The 25,288-nt window shown below is 35.7% G+C and overlaps 1 protein-coding gene across 1 annotated transcript; it reads left to right on the top strand.

Moving 5' to 3' along the window:
- The first annotated feature begins 1,426 nt into the window (after window positions 1-1,426).
- Window positions 1,427-24,809, top strand: Slc25a31 (solute carrier family 25 member 31). The gene is made up of 6 exons (XM_076864085.1): window positions 1,427-1,655; window positions 8,184-8,311; window positions 18,251-18,368; window positions 18,952-19,106; window positions 21,086-21,211; window positions 24,612-24,809. The coding sequence occupies exons 1-6, from the start codon at window positions 1,427-1,429 to the stop codon at window positions 24,807-24,809; spliced, it is 954 nt and encodes a 317-aa protein (XP_076720200.1).
- The last annotated feature ends 479 nt before the right edge of the window (window positions 24,810-25,288 follow it).

Raw genomic sequence — 25,288 nt, 5'->3', positions numbered from 1 at the left:
CAATGTCTCTTCTCAAAGTCACTAAATGAAATGTAATGAAGCAAATTAAACATTTTCAGCTCCAATCTATTGAGTTGATTTGGATGTCTTACAGTTAAAAAGCTACATTTCTAAGTAGGTACTTTAATTTTTGTCGTGTTATACATGCACAGCTTAATAGCGTAAAGGAATATACGATAATGTTGTCAACTATCAAGACAAATGCGGCGGGGAGGGAAGAGTGAAGAGAAAACTTCCCTGGGGAGCAACAGAACACTTCCTTCTGTCCTCAGAGACACACACATTCCCCGTGGCCAGAGAAGTCTCCTCGTGGAGCCTGAGTTTTACCTGAAGTGAATTCAACTAATCTCCGCCTTAAGTTATTTGTTATGTGCTTATTAATGCTTAAAACTCTGAAAGAGATCAAAATCTTTCATGTTTAGATTTTTGCAGATTAAAAACCTAGCATTTCTGGAATTTGCAGTGGACCTCATAAAGAATTTTTTTGTGATGTCAAGTTCAAGTGCAATGAGAAAACGAAATGTTACAAGCCTAGGAATTCTGATGAAAGCAAATGCTTCAGAAGGATTAGCCTGGCAGCAGCATGTAAAATGGAGAGATTGATTCAGATTAAAAAACTGAGTTAAAAGAGCTGAATAAGCCACTACGGAAAGGAAGCAGCTTCGAATATATGGCACCAGTAGAGATTCGGGCTGGTTTATGCGATGTAATCAAAATGTTAAGATTACTGGTCTGGCACTGGCCTAAGTGGCCTTTTAGGGTGGCATTGTAAGAGAGGTCATAAGATTCTAGAAGTCCTACAAAGCAAAAGATTGTATGATGGAATCTCTTTAATAAAAGAAAACAAGCTGTAAAAAAGAATCAGGAATATACGCTACTAGGGAGGGATCTCCAGGGTATATTTAGTGACCGTTGGAAGAAAGTAGACTGCAGGACAGATGAACACAGCGGTCACGTTGGAATATCTGCTTCTAGATGAGTTCTCAAAGTGGGGTAGGAGGAACCCCTCCCTGTCACGGAGACACTGTTGAGACTCCATGAGGTCAAAATTAGGACCGCCGCTGAGACATGGCGCGTCTCACTTCGCTTCTGCACTGAACGTGCGGCGCAGGTTTCCAGGGGCCATATGTGCGATATTGCACGGGTGGTGTGGATTCCCGTTTAACCCCGCTGCCTCTTAGACCACGTGTGCAGTTGTCTGAATGAAGCGGGAGTCACGTGCTGCGGGCATGTGGGGAGTCACGTGGTCCGCAGGAGGCCGTTGGGCGCGCCTGCGCAGCTCCCCAGCGCGGCCTGAGCCTGCCCTCCCGGCATCCTGCGCGCGGCTTTCCCGCCAGGATAAAGCCGAAGCGGTTGTCTGCTCGGCTGGGTCTTCTTTCAGGGCCTGGTTTTCGGCCGGGGCTGGGGTCTAGTCTGCCGCTCCACCATGACACGCGAGCCTGCCAAGAAAAAGGAAAAGCGGCTGTTCGACGCCGTGTCTTTCGGGAAGGACCTGCTGGCCGGCGGCGTGGCGGCCGCCGTGTCCAAGACAGCCGTGGCGCCCATCGAGCGGGTGAAGCTGCTGCTGCAGGTGCAGGCGTCGTCCAAGCAGATCAGCCCCGAGGCGCGGTACAAGGGCATGGTGGACTGCCTGGTGCGGATCCCCCGCGAGCAGGGTGCGTAGGGCGGCCCGCTTCGGGCGAGCCGAGGAGGGTGGCGGGGGGGCCCCTGCGCGCCTGGTACTGGGCCTGGCGGAAGTCGGCTTCCCCACCCGCCGGCCGGCCTGCTGCAGGGGCGAGGCCCACACACCGGTGCCGGGGGGACCTCCCAGCCCGGGCCACGCCGTTGGGCACTCCGGTTGTGCGGTCACTGGTGCTTAAGATGCTCAAGTGGTCATTGAAATAGTGAGTTTAAGAGGAGTGTGGACAGTGCAAGCGTCGGCCACCGATTCTGTGATACCCATCGGTAAAAAGAGGTTCTGCTTATTGGTGAACTTCTGAGGTTGATGGTTGATGCTGAGGCCCTCGCCTCTGCACAAAAGGTAAGAGGGCAGAAAGCTCAGTAGTCACGGTAAAAAGTATTTGAATGTACAATACTGTTAAAAATCAAACTTATGAGGAAAAAACATAGCAAAATATAAAATTTTTAAATAAAGGGTTAGGGCTAGTGGAATCAGTATGGCTCATTTTTCTTTGCATCAGGCTTCTATTTAAATTTTTATAGAGAGCTGGAGATGTAACTCGGCGAGAGAGGCTGAGGCCGGAGGATGGCAAGATCAAAGCCAGCCAGAGCAACTTCAAAATACAAAATAAAAAGTGCTGGCGATATAGCTCAGTGCCAGCGCAACCCTGGGTTCCATCCATAGTGCTTCAAAAAAGAAAGTGCTTTGTGAAGAATGATTCCTAAGTTAGCTGAGGAGATAGTAAATTTATCAAAAATTTTACATCATCATATTTGGGAAAAAAAATCTATGCAAACTTTAAAAAGAAAATACACCTATTTATTGTGTAAACAAGAAATGAAGTGGCTTCAGCCCCAGAGCAGTCCTTTCGTCTAAGTCTTGGGTAGGATCTTCTTCCATGGAGAAGTAGTCTGCAGGCAGGAAGTGTTAACACCTGTAGTCCAAGCTATTGGGGAGACAGGAGGCTCTCTTGAATCAAGGACTTGGCTACCAGCCTGGGGACATACCTCTGGCCTTTAAAAAAACAATCTTTCTCTCTAGGGATGTGTTTGCAACTTTTCCTTTCCTCTTAAGTAGAATATATGGGTTCAGGGTGGAGTCTGCAAGGTTCATCTGAAATGTGCGTTTATAATGCCCGTTAAGTGCCCATCTGGGAGCCAAGCTAAGATTTTTTCATAGTGACCGGTTTGCTTCTCCACATTCCTATGCATTTTATCAAAGCAACTTTCCCATTTCCTGCAAAGTTTTTACAGGAAAACCTGGAACCCATTCCTCCTCCCTTTGTTTATTCTAAAATCCTCTAGAGAAGTATAGGCCTCTTTAATGTTAGTTCATCCATTTTAAATAGTCAACATGAGTATTCTGGTCAGATTGTGCTGACCAGTGCTAATTTATTTTGTATTTAAAATTTTTTGAATGTTTCCTCCAAAACACATTCAATATGATTTTTGTAACTTGAATTAATTCTAAATACTGTTCTGGTTCCTGTTTTTTTTTCTTTAACCTTCCACAACGAGATAACATAAGCAGTGTTTTCTTCTGTACAAGGTGTTAGCATTATTTCATGATAGACTTTGCAGATTATGTTGATTCACAACAGGGATGATACTGCCATCTAGAGGCACTTTTGGAAGTTTATGTGGTTTTCTTTTGATTTTAAGTACAAAGAGTTCTGTCATACTCATTTGCAGAAATGTGAAATACAGGGGTCAGTAATGCTACACATCTTGCTGCTATGCACATGCCAGTCCTATAAAATGAAGACTTATACTGCAGTCTGAATGAATTTTATACTTTGCTACTACATTCATGTAGTAGCAAAGCCTGTTTATGATTATTTAAGCCTAGCACCTAATTTATGTATAAACACAAACTTGCCTCTACTTATACAATCTGTCCAAGTCAGAGCTTTATGCACTAATTCTAGTAATACTGTTACCATCTAATGAAGCAGAAGGAAGATTAAACTATTTGGTTCAAAATTTTACTGAGTTGTTTATCATTATGAAACCTCGTATCAGCAACTCTACTTTTGGTATTTGGTTACCTTTATATCATCAATATTTGTAGCTATCGTATTCATAATATTCATTGTGTGTGGAAAAGTCCTTTTCTCAAATTCAGTGTGTTTCTTAATTACAAAAGATTTGCTGTAAGTAGAGGCAAGAATATGTCTGTTATTTCTATGGCATGATTATGGCCCACCAATTTGCTTATTAAAATATATTATAAATTTCTTTAATCTCTGTATGGAAGTGAGGGCACTATATTGACTTTTTAAAAGTTGATGAGGTGGTCTTTGAAGTTTGTTTCTGGATAAATGAAGGAAATATTGTGAAATAGTTATCGTATATAGAAGACTTGAGCCTGGTGGGGTTGAGAATGCATTGTGCTACATCATTCTAGAACCTCATGTTTGAAAAGCAAAACTCAAATATCTCAAATGTTCACAAGTTTCTCTTGTTTTACATATATTCTCTAATTTTATTACCTTCTTTTTTTCTTAAGAAACAAAAATGAACCAACAAGATGATCTCAGAAGACACAACTAGGTGTTCTAGCACTATCTTCTTACTTTTTCTCTCTTTCCATCCCAAGGATATATTTCTTCATTATTCCTCTGGATATAGTTCTAAACATCTCTTTGAGTATCTTTGATACTTTTTATAGGGTTTATAAAATTTTATAGGATTTGTCTTGAGTGATGCTATTCTTTGAAGATTTATTATTTCATTGGTTTTGTCTCCTTCCAACTTTGTGTATTTTTATTTAATACTTGAAATTTTTTACACAAATAATACAAGTTTAATAAAAAATAGAAAATATTAAAAAAGCAAAAAAATAAAATCACTGTTAAAAATCACTTCATTTAACTTGGCACAATGGTGCATGCCTATAATCCTAGTGACTGGGGAGGCTGAAGCAGGAGATTGCAAGTTGGAGCCCTATTTCAAAATAAAAAGTACTAGAGATCCCAGTTTCAAGGAGTCCATGAATTCTGTGAAATATATGTTAAAATAATTAATGTAGGTGAGATTGTGTTTTTACAGTCATATTAAGAATTGCCTGAATAGTTTTTAACATTTTGTTGTTGTTAAACTTCTGGGGATTTGTTTCTAGATTTTCATTAAAACTTGATATTTGTTTTTCTACACATGAATTTTTTTCACACAAATGCAGTTTTCCTAAAATAAACACATTCTTCAGCCAACTCTAGTAAACTCCTTTGATTATAAATCTGGTGCTCCTTCATGTTCTTAGGTTAGTTTCCAGATGTCTTTGTCATTAATATCTTTCATGTATATTCGATTCATTACCCAAAGTTAAAAACCTTGTACTATTATTATATATAATACTCATTTTGTGAAGTGTTTAATTTTGTAATCATAATTACATAATTTTAACTCATAATATGAAACCCATATCTCATACTAGCAGCTGAATTAGCCATTTCCAAAGTGACCTTTAATATTTGAACCATGTGTAAAATGTGAATACCAATACCATTCTCATATATACTTTTTCCAAACTCAGTTAAGTGGTTTTTGTTAAAAATAAGTTATTTCTATTTAAATTTCTCTCAATTAGATTGGTGAGATTTCTGCAAAAAAGTAATTTCTGATTCCTTTAAAATTGTCTTTAGCCTCCGCCAATAACGTGCTTTTATGCTACTATAACCTATGGTTCAGAAGATTCAGTCTTAAATTTCTTTTTTTTTTTAATATCTTTATTTTGTTTGTTTATTTTTATATGGTGCTGAGGATCTAACCCAGTGCCTTACATGTGCGAGGCAAGTGCTCTGCCACTCACTCACTCATCATAGTTCACTAAGTTCTTTCTCTCCAGAGGTCAGACCTCTGAGAAAATACAAATGCTTAACTGTGTTCTTGAAAGTTTTTGTTAACCACTAAGAACTTAGTATCAGTGTAAATATTGTAAAAATACCTCCAAAAATTAGATCACTACCTTCCCCAGTAATTCATTCTAGCTCTAACTAGCAATAAATATTCCTGTATAATTTGCTTGTACTTCTTGAGTTTTAAAACTTTTGCTTCCATTAAAGAAAAACAGTTGAGCTTTCTTAGCACAGAAAATATTTGCATGATTAAAGAACTTAAGAAGTGAATTGTTTTGCAGACTGCTTAGGTTTGAATTCCAGCTAATAACTTTATGACCAAGTTATACTAGGCAAGCTACTTAAAACTATCATGTGCCTTAGAAGTTACTTTTTTTTTTTTTTAGAAGTAGGTAGACACAGTATCTTTATTTATTTATTTCTATGTGGTGCTGAGGATCAAACACAGTGCTTTGTATGTGTGAGACAAGCATTCTACCACTGACCTACAGCCCCAGCCCCTAGGAGTTATTTTTATCTCATTATTTCATCTGGAAAATGGGAAGGCTACTAGTACCTACTTCATGGGTAGTTAGGAGGGTTAAGTGAGTTGAAAGAAGTTTCTAGCCAGACACCTTGGGAGGTTGATGGAGCAGGATCACAACTTTGAGGCCAGCCTTAGCAATTTAGCAAGATCCTGTCTCAAAATAAAAAGGGCTGGGGAATGTAGCTCAGTGATAAAGTGCTCTGAGTTCAATCTCTAGTACCCCCCCCCCCCAAAAAAAGTTGTTTCTAGCAAATTATCATTATTTTTCTCTGTGTTAATGTTGCCTCAAAAATAATTTTCCCAGCTTTATTGTAGAAAAATTGACAAAAATTGAATACATATACTGTGTACAGGGTGATGTTTTGATAACATGTTTACATTGTGAATTACACAGTCAAGTTAATTAACACACCCATCACCTCACATATGTGAAATTTTGTGTGTGGTAAGAATATTTAAGATCTACTCTCTTAGCAAACTTTAAGTGTACACACAGTATTAACTATAACCACTATGCTGTATATTAAATATCTAGCACTTATCCTTCATTGCTGAAACTTTGTATCCTTTAAACAACTTCTGTTTTCCTACTCCCTGTCCTGCATACATACTGGCCCAGTTTTTGATAATTACCCTCTACTCTTTGCTTCTGTTAGTCTGATCTATTAGTGAGATCATATGGTATTTGTCTTTCTGTACCTGGCTCATTTCACTTAATGATGTACTTAAGTTTCATGCATGTTGTTGCAAATGACAAGATTTTCTTTTTTGAGGCTGAATAACATGTTTCTGTTTGTGTACCATGTTTTCCTTATCCATTCATCTGTTGATGGGCACTTAGGATGATGCTACTGTCATGGTGTTTGTGAGCAGTGCTGTGGTAAACATGGGAGTGTAGATATCTCTTTTGCATACTGGTTGCTGTTCCTTTGGGGAGATACATATACACATACATACTGAGTAATGGGTTTGCTTGATCATATTAAATCTAGTTTTAGCTCTGTTGAGGAACCTCCATACTGATTTCCAGGAGGGCTATACTAATTTATATTCTACCAACATTACAAGAGTTCTCCTTTCCCCAATACCTCACCAACACTTGTTATCTTTTGTCTTTTTGATAATAGCCATTCTCACCCATATGAGATGATATTGTCACTGCATTTCCCTAATGATTACTGGTGTGTAACATTTTTCATATACCCATGGCCATTTGTCTATCTTCTTTTGAGGAAATGCCTGTTCTAGTTCTTGACCAATTTTTTTAATAGACTGATTTTGTGTATTCTCCAAGCTGGGACTAAAAGTGTCCCTATTTAGATTGTTTGTACAGTCATACCTTTTGATAGTTGACTATCTAATGGTAAACTACCGGTGGTACTGAAGAGCTAATGTACCATATTCTAGGGCAGCTTTGACTTATAAAGACTACTCTTAATTTTAGAAGTTACACAGTGACTGAATTATGAAGATTGGTTAGTCCAAGAATTGAGGTTAAAAGGTTATTAACCTCAGGGGCTGGGGTTACAGCTCAGCGGTAGAGCGCTTGCCTTGCACGTGCAAGGCCCTGGGTTCAATCCTTAGCACCACATAAAAATAAATAAATTTTTTAAAAAATGTTATTGACCTCAAAAGTTTCTTCTGGTTTGTCTATCAGCCCTCTAGAGATTGTCTTGAATGGAAATGGATCCCTTTTCTAGCTAAATTCCATCCCCCATTCACTGTGATTTCAGAACATAAAGACAAGAGTGTTTTAGTTTCTTTTATCCCTTCTCATTCTCATAGAATATGTACAAACCAACAAGTGGATTTATTTGTAATAACCTATAACTCCATAGAGTCTGCATGTCAAGGCTTGTGGAGAGACCAGTCTCTGACAAATACTAGTGAGCTCTTTTTGTACTAAAAATCCCCATATTCAAGTAGTAATGCTTTCCATAAGTGTTTTACTTGTTTAAGGCTTTTTATTTGAAATTAACAAAATTGGCTGCATAGTAACATAGCCTTTTTTCTTCAGTGGAGAAACATATATTTTAGAAACCTGTATTTTTTTTCATGAGGAAGTTCAAATAATTAAACATGTTAAAACTTTAGTAATTATGCAATATTAGATTTATATATTTGTACATTTCCTTTTAAAGGTTTCTTCAGTTTTTGGCGTGGCAATTTGGCAAATGTCATCCGGTATTTTCCAACACAAGCCCTAAACTTTGCTTTTAAGGACAAATACAAACAGCTCTTCATGTCTGGAGTTAATAAAGAAAAACAGGTAATTAAATTTCAGTGTCTCTGAAATTTTCTTTAAAGGGATTAGATTATGTGTGATGTTTGATTTGGGAAGCAGGGTGTTCTACTGGTCAAAGCAAAGTGGGACATATTAATAAATTACAGTATGTACTACATTATAGAACTATATGAAGAAAGGAATTGGGTTAACTTTTGCAGATTTCACTAAATCTTTTGACACAACTTTAATAAGGGACCCTTTCTTAAGGCAGTGTTTTCTGAATAAATATTATATGTAATTTGCATCTTACTATCACTGCTTTTCTTAAACCCGGAAAGCAATTAACAAATATCACTGACTGATTCATCCCTAAATAAGTAAATTATTTCTTCTTTATGACTAAAGATCTATTTAGTTAAGATTAAAGAGTATGGAGAAGACCAAATCAAACAAAATAAAAATGATAAACTTTTTTCTTTTTTAGTGAAGATGCTTTTTGGTTTTCAGGGTAATTACTCCCTTGGTTATAAAATCTCAGTTTTAAGATTTTCTTCTTATATTAACTACATGTCATTTGACCTGATTTCTGTTTGTTTTGTTGTGTTTAATACACTGTACCATTTTTTATTACTCCTAAGGTCTTCCCCTCGCTTTTATGAAATCTTCGCTTTTCTCTCTCTCCCACTCCTCATTCCTTACCTTACCCGAACCAACCAACTCTTATCAGGTATTTTGTAAGGCAGCAGTTCATGGAACATTTAGTATACTACCTCCTTTTATTTCCTTTTATACTCCTTATTCCCTTTATTCTGAAGTTTTATTTCATTAAAAATGTATATTGGAAGCTCTGCACTGCTTTCATGTTTGAGGGAATACAAAGGTAACTAAAACATTTCTTTTGACTTAGAATTATATTTGGATTTGGTTCCTGCACTCTATTCATTTAGCTGTGTGGGTTTTTGAAAGTCAGTTTACTTCTAAGATATCTATGTTTCTCGTCTGACAATTGGACATCATAATATCTACCTCATAGTTTTCTTAAAATATTTTTTAGTCGTAAATGGACACAATATCTTTATTTTATTTATTTATTTTTATGTGGTACTGAGGATTGAACCCAGTACCTCACACATACAAGGCAAGCTTATGATTACTTGTCAAGCACTTGGCATAGTGCTTTGCTTTATGGTGGACATTCAGTGAAGTGTTCTTTTTTAGCTGGCAACTCTGAGAATAAGAACTTTCTTTGACTCAGAATCTTCCCTTTTCCCTTGTCACATTCCCTAAGACTACTCTCATGTTTAGTAATTCACTAAAAGGAAAAAAGCAGTTTTACTCATGATTTATAAAAGGATTTAAATTAGTCATAATTAAAAAATAGCACATAGAGAATCCAGTAACAATTTCAGTTGTGTTCTCCTAGAAGAGTCACATAGACAGTATTTACATCTGCCAACAGTGTGTGACAACATATGTGATGTGTTTGCAACCAAGGGAGTTCTCATCAAGCATTGGTGTCCAGGTGTTTTAGTTTCTCAGTGCTGTAACTAAAAGACCTGACAAGAACAATTTTAATGAGAAAAGGCTTTATTTTGGGGCCCATGGTTTCAGAGGTCTTTATCTATAGATAGCTGACTCCATTATTTGGGACCCAAGGTGAAGCAGAGAGAGCTCCTCTCACCAGAGACAAAATGTGAACCAAAAAGGCACACCCTTCGAAATGACCCACTTTCTCCAGCCACACCCTGTCTGCCTCCAGTTACCACCCACTTAATCCCTATCAGGTGATTAATGTACTGATTAGGTTAAGATCCTCATAACCCAATCACGTCTCCTCTAAAGTTTCTTGCATTGTCTCACACATGCACTTTTAGGAGACAACTTACATCTAAACCATAACAGGATTTTTATTCAGGGTCCAGTTCTATAAATATGGGATGTAACTGGTTTAGCTACTCAGTGTCCAACCCCTTCCAGAACCCAAACTGTTATAACTTATCACAAAGCCCCAGAAGACAAAAACAAGTATTTACAATAAATCACAACATTAACATAATCTATCCCAGCTGACTAGCTGACCTTAACCCATTGTAGACTTTGAAATAGCCCTATAAATTAGTTCCAGCCCTTCTCAGTAGCAGAGCAGGCCTGCTCTCCTATAAACCTTCCAGGAGACACCTGTTTGTCACCCCAGAGACAGGCCTAAAGATCTTGATCTTTGTTATAGATGCTGAGACAACTATATATGACCTGATCCCATCAACCCTCAGCTGTGGGCTGCAGCAGTATAGCCTATCTAAGGACCAACCCAGGGATACAAAAGGAGCTGTCCCAGAGATAGGAAGAAGCCATCCTGTCAGAACACTGGGTGGTAAATCCACCATCCATAAACTATGAAACAGACCCTCATGGACTAAGGTGTTGGGGATAGTGTGGTCCATTCAGGTATTAGATAAGATTCATACCTGCCAGAGCTCCTGATAAGAGGCTGGACACTTGTAGTTCTCACTGTGGATGCAAAGAGTAGCCACATGGCTTGAATCCAGTCCTTTTGAACCACTATTCTGGAAGCAGTACTGTGAGCTCAAGAGACCTAACAGAAGACTTTAACTTTTTGAAACCAGTCTATAAAGACTGAGGAAGGATATGTTCTTTCAAATACATGGGACATCAATGGAAGGCTATACAAAACAAAACAAAGAATTAGGCAAATGTGACACTAACAAATGAAATTAATGAAGCTCGGGTTACTGAAAACAGTTAATATATTAACTAACCCCAAAGTATATTAATTGCCTGCAAAAGACCTCAAAATAATCATCTTAAAGGAGCTCAATGAGATGCAAGAAAATCCAGCAAATGGAAGTAGGAAAACAGTACATGACATAATGGGAACTTTAAGGAAATAGAAACCATGCAAAAGAACCAAGCAGAAATTCTAGAGCTGAAGAATATAGTAACAGAACTGAAAACTCAGAACTGAGAGAGCTTCAACAGTAGACTTGATCATGCCAAAGAAATAATTAGCAAACTCAAAGACAGGTCATTTGAAATTAGTCAACTAGAGAAAAAGAAAAAAGATTTGAAAATAATAATAGCATAAGGGACTTAAGTGACAACATCAAACATATGTACATGAATTATGGGAATATAAGGAGAAAAGGAAGAAGAAAGCTTATTCAAAGAAGACTGTCTTAAAAACTAAATCTTGGGATATGCCCATTTAAGTTGAGGAAGGTCAGAGGACTCCAAGCAAGATAAATCTAAAAACTAATGCTCAAAGACACATTATAATCAAACTACCTAAAGAATCAAAGCAGTAAGAAATGAAGGTCATGTATGATGGAAACCACTGAATAGAGTTCTCAACAGAAACTTTGTAGGCCAAGGATTGGGATGACATCTTCAAAGAATACTATACCTAGAAAAGATGTTATTTTGAATGACAGATAAAAGATATTCCAAAACAAACAAAACCAGAGTTCATCATAATGTGAATGACCAGCTTTATAAAAAATGTTAAAGGGAATTGCGAGTTGAAATGAAGAGGCACTAAATATCAACAAGAAACCATATGAAAGTATAAAATTAACTGAAAACAGTTAATACGTAGTCAAATTCTAATACTTTCAATGTGATGTGTATATAACTTTTAACCAGTATAAAAGTTAAAAGACTAATGTACTAAAGACCATAGTCATTCATCACTTGATATGAATACATTCTGAGAAATGTGTCATGAGACAGTGTTATCACTGAGCACATGCAGACATCATAGCATGTGCTATACAAACCTAAATAGTATAGCTACTAAACACCTAGGAATTGTGGTTCTGTGTTGGTGTGTGTGAATATATATATAGATGTATGTACATATATACACATTTATAAGTATACATTTGGAAATGTAGAAGTATATACACACGTTTATGAATAGTATACCTATTGCTCCTAGGATCATGATGAACAAAACACAAGATTGAACACGAGAGGGGTTGGGAGTGTAGCTCAGTGGTAGAGTATATGCCTTATATACGTGAGGCCCTGGGTTTAATCCCTTGTGTACACATACATACACATGAAACGAAGAGATGAATTTAACAGAAAATTATGTGGTCAGGAGACATTTTAAACAAGATGTATAAGGTTGCTGCATACTGTTTCACAGTAAACTTCTTGTAAATAAATAGGGAGTATACTAAAATAAAAGTACAACTAAGAGAGCAGGGAGGAAGAGCATGAGAAGAAGATCACCATTAAACAGGGACGAGAGCGGGGAGGGAAAGGGAGAGAGAAGGGAAATTGCATGGTAAAGGAAGGAGACCCTCATTGTTATACAAAATTACATATAAGAGGAAGTGAGGGGAAAGGGGAAAAAAACAAGAGAGAGAAATGAATTACAGTAGATGGGGTAGAGAGAGAAGAGGGGAGGGGAGGGGAGGGGGGATAGTAGAGGATAGAAAGGGCAGCAGAATACAACATACACTAGTATGGCAGTATGTAAAAAAGTGGATGTGTAACCGGTGTGATTCTGCAATCTATACGGGGTAAAAATGGGAGTTCATAATCCTCTTGAATCAAATGTATGAAATATGATATGTCAAGAGCTTTGTAATGTTTTGAACAATTAATAATAAAAAAACTTAAAAAAATGAGAAAGCCACCATAAATAAATAAATAATAAAAGTATAGTATATTAAATATCTAATCAGCAACCCAGTCATTTTTTATCATTAGCAAGTATGTGCTGACAGAGTTTGTTCTATATATACTTTTATATGCCTAGCAGTGCTCTTTACATAGCATCATCACAAAAAGTGATGAATGAACCATGACTAAAAAGTGCACAGTAATCAATATGTCCATCAATAAAGAAGAAAGATCTCAATTTATTAATATATAACGAACTAGACCAAAAAACCCAAAAATAATAGAAGGAAAAAAATAAGGAACAGTAGAAATAAGTGAAGTAGAGACTAAAAATACAAAAGAGCAATGAAATGAAGAGCTGATTCTTTGAAATGTTAAGCAGTATTGACAAATCCTTAACTGGTCTAAGAAAAAAAACTCAGATCAAAGATGAAAATGAAGACATTACAGCTGACACCATAGAAATACAAAGGATCATTAGCAATTACTATGAACAACTAAATGCTAACAATTTGATAACGTAGGATAAGTGGACATATGCACCTTATTATGATTGAGTCATGAAGAAATAGAAAACACGAGCAGACCGATAATAAGATGGAATCAGTAGTAAAGTCTCCCACAAAATAAAGTCCCAGAACCAGACACCTTTACTGCTATGTTCTACCAATATTTGAAAAACTATTATGGTTTGGATCTGGAATTTCCCCAAAAGTGGAAGGTTTGATTCCCAATGCAGAAATGATCAGGGTTGGGGATTGGATTACTAGGACTCTGACCTCACCAGTGATTTAATCCGTTGCAGGATTTACAGCTGGATAGACTATTGGGAGATAGTGAAAACTGTAGGAAATAAAACCTACTTGAAGGGAGTGAGTCCTTGGGAACTCTATTATTGTTCCCAGTTCTCTCCATTTTGCTTCTCAGCTACCACCTCACTGTAGGCCCAGAGTGAATGGAGTCAACCAACTATGGACTCAAATCACCCAAATCTTTCCTCCTTTAAATTGTTTCTTCAGATATTTTTGTCAAGCAATGAAAATTAATAACTAATGATTAAATTACTCCCCCAAACTGAAGATAAATGAATTCTTCCAAGCACATTCTATGAGGCCAGGATTACTTTGATAACCAAAATAAAGAGATAACAAGAAAAGAAAATGACAGGCGGATACCCTTGATAAACATACATGCAAAAATATTCAACAAAATATTAGCAAGCCAAACCCAGCAACACTTTAAAAGATTTTTCACCATGATCAATTGGGTTCATCCTAGGGATGCAAGGGTGGTTCAATGTACACAAATCAATAAATATGATATAGTATATCAACAGAATGAAGGACTAAAACTGCATCATCTCAGTAACCTGCTTTGAACAATGGGAAGATCCTCTATATAGAAAATTAATAAGGAAACATTGAAGTTCAACTTCACTTTAGATCAAATAGACCCAACAGAAATGTATGGAACATTCCATCCTTGCAGCAGCAGAAGACACAAGTGCACATGGAACAGCTACAGGATATATCATGTTAGGACACAAAGCAAGTATTAACGTAAGGATATGAAATTGTATCAGAGCTGGGCACTGTGGCACACACCTGGAATTCCAGTGGCTCAGGAGGCTGAGGCAGGACGATCACAAGTTCAAAGCCAGCTTCCGCAGGGTGAGGTGCTAAGCAACTCAGACCTTGTCTGTAAATAAATACAAAAAATGGGCTGGGGATATGGCTCAGTGGTTGAGTGCCCCCGTGTTCAATCCCCAGTACCCACCCCGCCCCCAAGAAAGAAATTGTATCAGTTTTTTTTCCATAATAGTATGAAACTAGAAGTCAATAACAGAAGGAATTTACAGTATAGTAATATCTAAATTATTAACTTATAGTTAACTGGAATGCATTTATACTGCCTTCTGGGTTTATCTTATTTTCAAGCTTAATGTGATGGGATAGGTTTTATTTCTTACACAGACACTTCCAAGTTTCACCATTCTGCCTGAGTACGTTCTTTTTTCTCTCCCTTTCTTTTCTCCTTTCTGTCTTTCTACTCTTTGCTTCCTTCTTCCTGATCTCAGGAAGTTGGCTCTAAGGTTAATTCATATTGGGTCTACCTGTGTCATTTTTTCATAGCTCCCACTCTCACTATTGAATGTCCTGATTTGAATAACACATTATGTGATTATCCAATAAAAGAGTCAGTGATCCATCTTTTTCTCTTATCTAGGAAGGATAGAAAAGAATTAAATAGAACTTCAGATCTATTTCATAAGCCTTTTTGCTATATATCATATTTGGTTTGACTTATTGGCTTTAAGAGGCAGAGAGTAGCTTATCAGTTTTAAGGGAAAAGGGATTTATTATAATGATACTTCGAGACTTGAGTTTGAAACAAAGGCAGCTCTAGGGACCAAACTGGACTCTCTTTATCTCCCAAGTTACCTAGTCTAACTTTCTCACTAATCACTTGGTTTTTGTGTGTATATTTGCTCTGTCTTAATATTATTCCTTTTTTATTTACCTGTATTTTTTTTTATTCCTTTTAAGTTCAAGGTTAATATCATAGTGATGCTTTATGAACTTTCTGTAGAGCAGAGGTTCTGAACCTGGGATCCATGGATACTTCCAGAAACCAAAACACACTAAAAGTATATTTATACATGTATGATTTTTCTTAGGAGAACGTCTGTCTTTAGCTTTCAACAGTGCCAAAGAAGCCTGAGATACTAAGAAAATTAATAACTTTTTCATTTCTATTCTTATTGCTAACTTGCATAGAATCTCTAAAGTCATATTCCCAAGAAAGAAACTAGCCCAGCTCATTTTTTTCTACCAGGTTTCTGTGAATGCATGTGACCTTGGTGTCACATGCATTCTGCTAATATAATTATCTTTCCATGATTATGAAACATGGGTACTTAAAGACAGTAGAACTGATGAATATAACTTACTATGAGCCATGGGAGTGTGGAAACAGTAAGTGGCATTATCATTATACTTCATTAAATATTTATTAAATACATGTCTCCGAGCAAAGCCCCATGACTTGTCTGTGAAGTAAATGACTGAATTAAGAATCTTGATCTCCAGAAATGGAAACAACCCAAATGTCTATCAGATGACGGAGGAATGAATAAATTATATATCCATATAACAGTATTATTTGGCAGTAAAACAGAATGAAGTATTAAAACATGCTGCAACATGAATGAAAGCATTGGCAAACAAAAAAAGCCCCTCACAAAGCACTATATATAGTGTGATTCCATTCACAAGAAATGTCCAGAATAGGCAAATCTATACAGACAGAATGTAGCCTAATGGTTACCTAGGGCTCAGGAAGTAGGGAGGAGGTAGAGTGATATAACAGTTAGGAGGTTTCTTTTGGAGTGATGAAAATGTTTTAAAATTTTGATAATGGTTATACAACTCTGAATATACTAACAATTCATTGAATTGTATACTTTAAATACATAAATTGTATGAAGTATAAATTATATCTCAGCAAAGGTATTAAATTTAATCCTGGCCTCAGGAAATAGTTTATTGGAGTATAAGTGTACACTATTATAAATTGAAATATAAGTATGCAAATAATTATAAATTGAAAATAATGACTTTAGGAACTATTTTAAAAATGAAAGTCTGGAACATGTTGACACATTTTATTTATTGGTTCTGTAAGTCACCTTTGATTCTGATAGATGAAAAACTTAAGGGAAGAGGGTATGATTATATACGGTTTCAGAGGGGTTGGAGATGAGAGATTTCTTAAAAGATGTAGAACTTGAATTCAGTTATGAAGCAATAATTATTTTTTGTTTAAAAAGAATGAGAGGGGGTGGGGTTGTAGCTCAGCAGTAGAGCGCTCCTCTAGCACATGCGAGGCCCTGGGTTTGATCCTCAGCACCATATAAAAAACAAATAAAATAAAGATATTGTGTCCAGTTATAACTAAAAAATAAATATTAGAATTTTTTTTAAGGGCTGGGGATGTGGCTCAAGAGGTAACGCGCTCGCCTGGCATGTGCGGGGCGCTGGGTTCGATCCTCAGCACCCCATAAAAATAAAAAAATAAAGATGTTGTGTCCACCGAAAACTAAAATAAATAAATAAATAAATATTTAAAATAAAGATGTTGTGTCCACCAAAAACTAAAAAATAAATATTAAAAAATTCTCTCTCTCTCTCTCTTTCTTTCTCTCTCTCAAAAAAATTTTTAAAAATGGGAAGGGGCTGGGGTTCTGGCTCAGTGGCATAGTGCTTGCCTCGCTCACGTCAGTCACGGGTTAGATCCTCAACACCACATGAAAATAAATAAACAAGGATATTGTGTCCATGTACAACTAAAAAATATTTTTAAAAAAAGAAGAGGAAGGACATTCTAGGCTAAGATAAAACTAAGTAATCCAGAGCTATCTGAGACTTTAAAATATTATTAGAAATAAGAGCAAGATAATAAAGCAAGAATTGAGCTGTAATCCCAGGGGTTCAGGAGCCTGAGGCAGGAGGAATTCTAATTCAAAGCTAGCTTCAGCAACTTAGCAAGGGCCTTTAGCAACTTAGCATGTCTCAAAATTAAAAATAAAAAGGGCTGGGGATGTTATCCAGTGGTTAAGCACCCCTGGATTCAGTCTCTAGCACCCCCCCCAAAAAAAGGGCAATGGAACTTGATTAGAATATTATTCACTTTAATGTATTTAGCGGTTTTTCTATAGAAATCCAATTTACATATATCTTATAGGCCCTCAATATTGAAAAGCTGCTTTCTGGATCTGAGGCAGGCTCATTCTAAATGTTTATCAAAATGATTTAGACTTTCTCAACAGCTTAAAGTGAACCTGTAGACCAATAAGGTTCCCTTACATCCCATCAACTACATTATAATTGGTGCTTGCCAATTTTCATGTCATCTTTTGAACATAATTAAATTTATTTTTGAGGTGTGCAAACTTAATTATAATTACAACGTGAAATTGGGGCATTCTCAAATACCCCTCCCAAAACAAGGCCAAAAATAAAGTCTCCATATGTGTCTGATACTAGATATACTTCATAAACCTTTATGCTGCATATCATGTTTGGCTTCACTTATTTGGTTTTAGGAAGCAGAGACTGACTCAGATTACCTCAGGAAAAAGAAAATAATTGTAATGATAACACTTCTATTTGAATTTTTTTGGACAATGCAGTATATTTTATTATAGATGTTTATTTTATAAAAACAGCTTACAAATCTATTCAACATTTATAAAATTAGGAGTTCACCAGTTGTTTTAAACAGATTCAGTAGTTTAATAAAAATTATTTAAAAATAATTAATGTGTTTCAGTTCTGGAGGTGGTTTATGGCAAACCTGGCTTCTGGTGGAGCTGCTGGGGCAACTTCCTTATGTGTAGTATATCCACTAGATTTTGCCCGAACCCGATTAGGTGTCGATATTGGAAAAGGTATGGGATTTTTAGCAATATTAACTCTTCTTTGTGTTTTGAATTATGTTATTTGTTATAGAGTCATGCTGTATCAACAGTGTTATCAGATATAGTGTACAGATTTTATTGTCTTCCAAAGGTTAGACATGGGACCTAAAGTGTACTACTTTTCCATTCCCCTTGAAAGAGAGAAGGGGAAGGTCTATTGTAACAGAAGAGTGAACACAAAGACTGTGTAACATAGTTCCACTTTTTCCCAGAGGTACCTTCCTGCACCTTATTTTTAACTGAATTATAGTTCTTTTCTATGTTAGATGTATAACTCACATCCTCTAGATTCCTTTTGCCTCTTGCTATTTTCTGGTATTTTAAATGAAATGTCTTAAGTCAGGTTGCTTAAATTATATTATTCTTAGACTAATAGTTAATTTCTTTTAAAAAAATTACTTGAAATCTTGATCATTCTTACATGAATGGGTGGATTTTGATTTATGCTTTTTTGTTAGTTTCAGCTCATTTCAATCTATAAAATGTTTAATTTACTTTAAGATGTTTATTTGATATATAATGTTGCTAATAGTTTTAAATGGCTTTATTTTAGGTCCTGAAGAGCGACAATTTAAGGGATTAGGTGATTGTATTATGAAAATAGCAAAATCAGATGGAATTGTTGGCTTGTACCAAGGGTTTGGTGTTTCAGTTCAGGGCATCATTGTGTACCGAGCCTCTTATTTTGGAGCTTATGACACAGTTAAGGTAATTTGGGGACTTTAACTTGGATGTATTAAGTAAATGGTTAATTTCTTTTTGTTGTTCTAATTAGTAATGCATTTGGTGGTTATATTACTTTTAACTACACAAAATAAATGATGAAATAAGAGGCATGGAATTCTATTTTATTGCTGCTATAACCTAATTATAACCATATTATGGGTCTGACTTTGCATACAAATCAGGTGTCAAAACAGTAAGCTTGTCATGTATAACTAAACAGAATAAATTTTTAAAATTAAGCTTTTATGTTGTTTAATATTAGAGTCTGTAAACAAGTCAGGATGGTGCCTGGCATTTTGCCAGAGAAATGTTAGAGTCTGTAAACAAGTCTGGATGGCGCCTGGCAAAATGCCAGAGGGAGTGGTTTGTGAAATAACGCTAGCGAGCCATTAAGTGTAGAGATTCCTCATTGGTTGACTCCTGTATCGAGTTTATGTTAATTAGATAAGCTGTGTGGAATGTATAAATACCACTCCTGTCCTACAATAAACAGCTTCCTGTATCAATCTACACAAGTTGTCCGTCACCCCCCGGTTATTTTGCTGCAGCCGGACTGCGGCAGTTTGTAATATATATCATATTGCAAATGGAAAACATACTAATTAGGCTTACATCATAATAAAATCTTTAGCATACGGAAAGGTATTTAACAGTTTTTTAAATTTTATATTAACTATTTTCTGGTACCGAGGATTGAATTCAGGGGCGCTCACCCACGGAGCCCTATTTTGTATTTTATTTAGAGACAGGGTCTCACTGATTTGCTTATTAGCACCTCACCATTGCTGAGCCAGGCCTTGAACTTGCCATCCTCCTGCCTCAGTCTCCTGAGCTGCTGGGATTACAGGCATGTGCCACCGTACCCAGCTGTATTTACTTTATTATCACTTTTTTACATGGAAATAATCAACTTACTTTCATGGGAAGTAGAGAAAGCATAATTAATTAATTAAATACTAGCTTGGTTATCTACTAGCTACTGTTAGATTCTGTGTTACATTCTCCAAGTTGCTTTGAACTTTTCTTTTACATTTCATATTTTAATAGTACCTCTATAATGTAGGAGAAAGAAAGGTTATAATAAATACTGTCAATTTTTTTTGAGCTATTAGTTCTAGGAACTCTTTTAAGTACTTTATAATCTATTGTTCTAGAATCTTATACATTCATGATTTTTTAAGGTACAATAGCCTAGGAATAATTAAGTAATTTGCTTATTAAATGCAATAAAAAATCCATGCCTTTATAACTGCAGCAAAATGATTCTAAAAGGAAGCAGTGAAATTAGTATCACCATTATTTATTGAGTAAACTTAAAGCTAAGGGAAATTTTATAATATATTCATATTTTATATCTGCCTTCCCTCATTAGTATAAATGTAGTTGGCTGTTATTTTATTGTGATCTGGACAGATTATTTTTTAGTGTACTTTTATGACAGATGTATCAATGGAAATTATAGAATCTTAAGAACGTTTATTTAGTTGCAGGAAAATTGATGAATCTCCCTTTGCTTTTCTCTATTTTCTCTCTATTATTGTGAAATTTAGGAACATTCTTCAGTAGCTTAGAGCTTTATTTAAAGCTACTTGCCAAATATATCATCTGCTGACAATAATAGCAGGCATTCTTTCTTTCTTTTTTTTTTTTTTTTACTACAAAAGGAAGAGCCATGAAAGAACTTTTTTTTGGTCACTGGCTGCTATCATTTTCTAGTTTTAGATGCCTTTAATAACAAATCCCTTTTAATAGAAGATACACTTTTTTATCCAAATATACCTTTGAAGTGTAGTCATATATTACAGTATTCTTTTTTAATTGATCTGCCACTATTAAATCCAACTAGCTTTTATTGCATTTTAAATACAGTTGCACCTACTTTTAGTCTATTTATTAAAATTATATAAATTTCAAAAATATCTTCAATTCTTATAGTTAAATGGTACATTTTTCTTTTCTAGGGCTTGTTACCAAAACCAAAGGAAACCCCATTTCTTATCTCTTTTTTCATTGCTCAAGTTGTGACTACATGCTCTGGAATACTCTCTTATCCCTTTGACACAGTTAGAAGACGTATGATGATGCAGGTATTTTATATTATTTGTAAGCTTAATTGAATTTTCTAATCTGATATACAGGTGTAATTTATGTTGGGTGCAGAACAGACTGAACTATGTTATCCGCAGGGCAGGCTGAACAGATGTAGGCTGCAAGATGGCCCACGCACTCAAACCCCCCTCTGTCTGGTCCTTTATCACCTGTTTGCCTCAAAGCTGAACACTCACACACACCCCCCCCCCCCCCCCCCCCCCGTTTGTGCCAACAAGGCAGCTTGCAGACCAGAGGCCCTGTTAGATTTGGGCTGTAAAAACTCCCTCCTGCTGGGCCCCTCTCTCTTGCTCTCTTGCTCTCTGTCTCCCTTGCACAAGCTCTCCTCTCTCCCTCCCCCCCCCCCCCTTCTCTCTTTTCTCCTCTGTTGCACTGCTGCAAAAAGATCTCTTGGTCGCTCCAAGTGTTGTGGTCACTTTCCTTTCAATTTATCTCTTATATCCAAGTATAATTTATTTGGATTTCAGAGAAATTTCAGTTGAAAGGCATAGGTCATTTGTTTTACTTTGCTAAAGTGAATACATGATGTATTCCATCTTACATGCTTTCCTATCATAAAATAGCTACCAGAAAGCAAAACTTCTTCCTCATCTGCCATCAGAACAGAATTCCTTTACTCCTATAGCATATATTGCTTGGAGTGGGGAAGGAGAGGGAAGAGATTGGATAAATGTGTCTATCTTAACTGAAATATTAGATTAAGTAGAATAAGCTGTTATAAGCCATCAAAAATAATCACTTGTTGTGGTATATTTTGATAAAAATTGTTTTAAACTCTAAGGATAAAAAATATGTTTATAATGATCTGTGTTCTAAATATAAATCCCTAACCCAAAGTTTTGATATATTTCATCTCCATGGTTGTTTCTTGTTATGTTGATTCCTTCCGCAAACATTTGAGTGCTTAATCTATTCTCAGCTCTGGTAACACAAATAAGAAAAGATAGAACTAGGACCCAAACTCATAGTCCAGTCTCAAATACATAAAATTAATGGTTTAAATAGAAATGTGAATAGTTTCCAGGAATGCATGAGAGGTGGTGCCATATGCTTATAGTAATTAGATGAGGCCTCTTGGAGAGCAAAATCTCAAGACAAAAGGCTTTCTCCAGACTCTAAGAGAACATTTGATGATGATGGATGATGATGATGATGATGATGAAGATGATGAAGAAGAAGAAGTAGTAGTAGTAGTAGTAGTAGTAGAAGAAGAAGTAGCAGCAGCAGCAGCAGCAGCAGGAATTGAACCCTGAGGTACTTAACCACTGAGCCACATCCACGGCCCTTTTTATTTATCTGTTTTTTTGAGACAGGATCTCATTAAGTTGCTTAGGGTTTCACTAAGTTGCTGAGGCTGGTTTTGAATTTGCGATCCTCCTGTTTCAACCTCCTGAGCCTCTGGGATTACACCATGCCAGGCTGCAAAAGTACCACAAACTGGGGAACTTAACAGAAATTTATTTTCTTATTGTTCTGAAGGCTAGAAGTCTGTGAGACCAAAGTGTTGGCAGGGTTGGTTTATTCTCAGGGCCTCTCTCCTTGGTTTATAGATGGCTATCTTCTTCCTGTATCTTCTCATGGCCCTTCCTGTACCTCATCTTAAAAGACAGTCCTATTGGATTAGGGGCCACTCTAGTGACTGATCTCCTTTAACATAAGTTACTGTTAAAAACACTATCTCCAAATAGAATCAATTCTATGGTTCTGGGCTTATTTCTTCAACATAAGATTTTGGTGGGGACACAATTCATCTCATAACAGTGGTATTTTTGTTTTTTAATTTTATAGCCTACTACTTTGTTAGCCCTATTATAAATGCTCATTTGTATGTGTATGCTTTGAAGATTATTTATATAGGCATATAATTGGTAAATAACATTGTCTTTTTTCCCTTCCTTATCAATTTTCATATCTTTTTTTTCCCTGCCCTTCTCTACTCATTGAAAGATTTTATTTCATATTAAAGAAGAAACAACTAACAACCTTGATTTGTTCCTACTTGAATATCTTCAGTGTTATATAACTTAATGTTAGGTGTTGGGGGTAGGGTTACATTATTGTGTTACAGCAGTTCCTTTCTGTTCTTGGGTTATAATGACTTTAATCATGAATGTGGTCATCATTTTTCTCTGTTGAGATGATCCTATTTTTTTCTTTAATATGTTAATAGTCTGATTTCTAGAGCTAAACTAATAACTTTGTGTATCTGAGATAAACTTGGGTGCACCATATTGTACTGTGTTTTGCATCTCTGGCTGGGTTTGATTTGCTTGGCTTTGTTCATCATCTATGTGTCAATAACATTGGATTGCATTTTTCCTTTTTGTATGGTCATAGTAGACTTTCACAGCCTTCATACCAAAGTTAGACTACGTTAATATGTAAAAGTCTTCCCATATTTTCTCTTCTCTAGAGCAGTTTCTGTTAAAATTGGAATTATTCATTGACTGTTAAAAACTCACATGTGACACCATCTGGATATGTGGTTTTCCTTATGTGGATATTTTTAACAACTGAATTTCTTAACAATTATAGTATTCCAGTGTTTTTTCCTATGTCACCGGTAAATTATACTTTCCTAGGAATTTATTCATCTCTTCTGTTTTAAAAATAATTGCCATGAAGTTTTTGAAATCTTATTCATTAATCTCTGGATCATCTACAAATTTATGTTAATCTTGCCATTTCTAATAAACTTGGGGCCTTTTCTATTTTTCTCCTCAAACATTATTTCCAGAAATTCATCCAAAAAGTATTTCAAAAAAACTCATATTGATGTTCTCTGATGTTCTCTGTTTACTGTTTATTTCCTATTATCTCTTGATTTTTTATGCATTCTGTTTGTTTTTTATTTCCTTTATTATACATTCTTCATTGTTTGCTTTTTGTCTCCTTTATTGCTGGTTATTTGCTTATTTCAACTTTTCTAGGCTTATACATGTTTTTAAATATTTAGATTGCTCATTAATTTCTTTTCCAAAATAATTAACCCATAAATTATCTCTCAAGCTGCATTTCATAAATTAAGTTAAAGAATTTTGTGGTTATTTAGTTTCCATATTTTCCAAGAAAATTTCTTCTAAGAATATCCCAACATATTTTTCTAGTCATATTTTTGCTATTAATTTCTCAATGCAGTACGGTAGAGGAAAAATCAGGATCTGTGTAATGCCATCCATCAGTGTTTGGTAAGTGTCATGTATGGTCAGTTTTCAGATGTCCCGGACAAGTATGAAATCTCCAACTACTACATGCTGTTTTCAGTATATGCCCATTAACCCAATACAGTGTTAAGTTCTCTATCCTTACTGTTAATAGAAAACTCTTAGGATAAAAGATATCAAGATAATGGAAAACTGTTTGTCTTTCTTTATATAGAGTGGTGAGGCAGAACGACAATATAAAGGAACCATAGACTGCTTTGTGAAGATATACCAACATGAGGGAATGAATGCGTTTTTTCGTGGTGCTTTTTCCAACATCCTTCGTGGTACGGGGGGTGCTTTGGTGTTGGTGTTATATGATAAAATTAAAGAATTTATTAATATTGACATTGGAAGTAGTTCATCAGATTAAATTGAGAAACCCATCATTTAAAATTTGTTAAGTGCACAAATTACATAGCTGCCATGTGTGTGCATTTTGATAGTATTATTACTGTCAGTGTTTCTTAAAGTGCTAATTCTGAAATAAAGCATAGGCGTTTTTCAAGGGTTTAACTATTAAGAATCAGATAAACGTAGGTTTCCTTCCCATTTAGATGCAAACTCGTTTTAATGATACATTTTACTTTAAAGAGTATGTTATTTCTGTTAATTTAAAATTTTTTCTTATATCTCTGATGAAAATTAAAGTATATGATGCTGAAATCTAAAAATGAAAGTATCTTCTTTTAAATTGCTACTCATTTAATATATGTCTTCTCATCTTTTAAAAATCATAGGATATGACAAATATTTCTTAAAAGTTTTTCAAGAGATGTCATCATTATATCTGTAGGCATAAATAAACTTTCTTCTACAACATCTCTAATAAGCCAGCTCAGGAATTACTGT

This window comes from Callospermophilus lateralis, chromosome 8, assembly GCF_048772815.1.
Source record: "Callospermophilus lateralis isolate mCalLat2 chromosome 8, mCalLat2.hap1, whole genome shotgun sequence".
NCBI classification, from domain to species: Eukaryota; Metazoa; Chordata; class Mammalia; order Rodentia; family Sciuridae; genus Callospermophilus; species Callospermophilus lateralis.
Note: the sequence above shows the minus strand (reverse complement) of the source record. Positions and strands in the feature narration are given on the sequence as shown.

Coding starts and splice junctions, on each gene's coding strand:
- Slc25a31 (XM_076864085.1), top strand. CDS start 1,427: ATGACACGCGAGCCTGCCAAGAAAAAGGAAAAGCGGCTGTTCGACGCC. Junction 1,656..8,183: donor GCGGATCCCCCGCGAGCAGG/GTGCGTAGGGCG, acceptor TTCCTTTTAAAG/GTTTCTTCAGTTTTTGGCGT. Junction 19,107..21,085: donor GAGCTTATGACACAGTTAAG/GTAATTTGGGGA, acceptor TTTCTTTTCTAG/GGCTTGTTACCAAAACCAAA.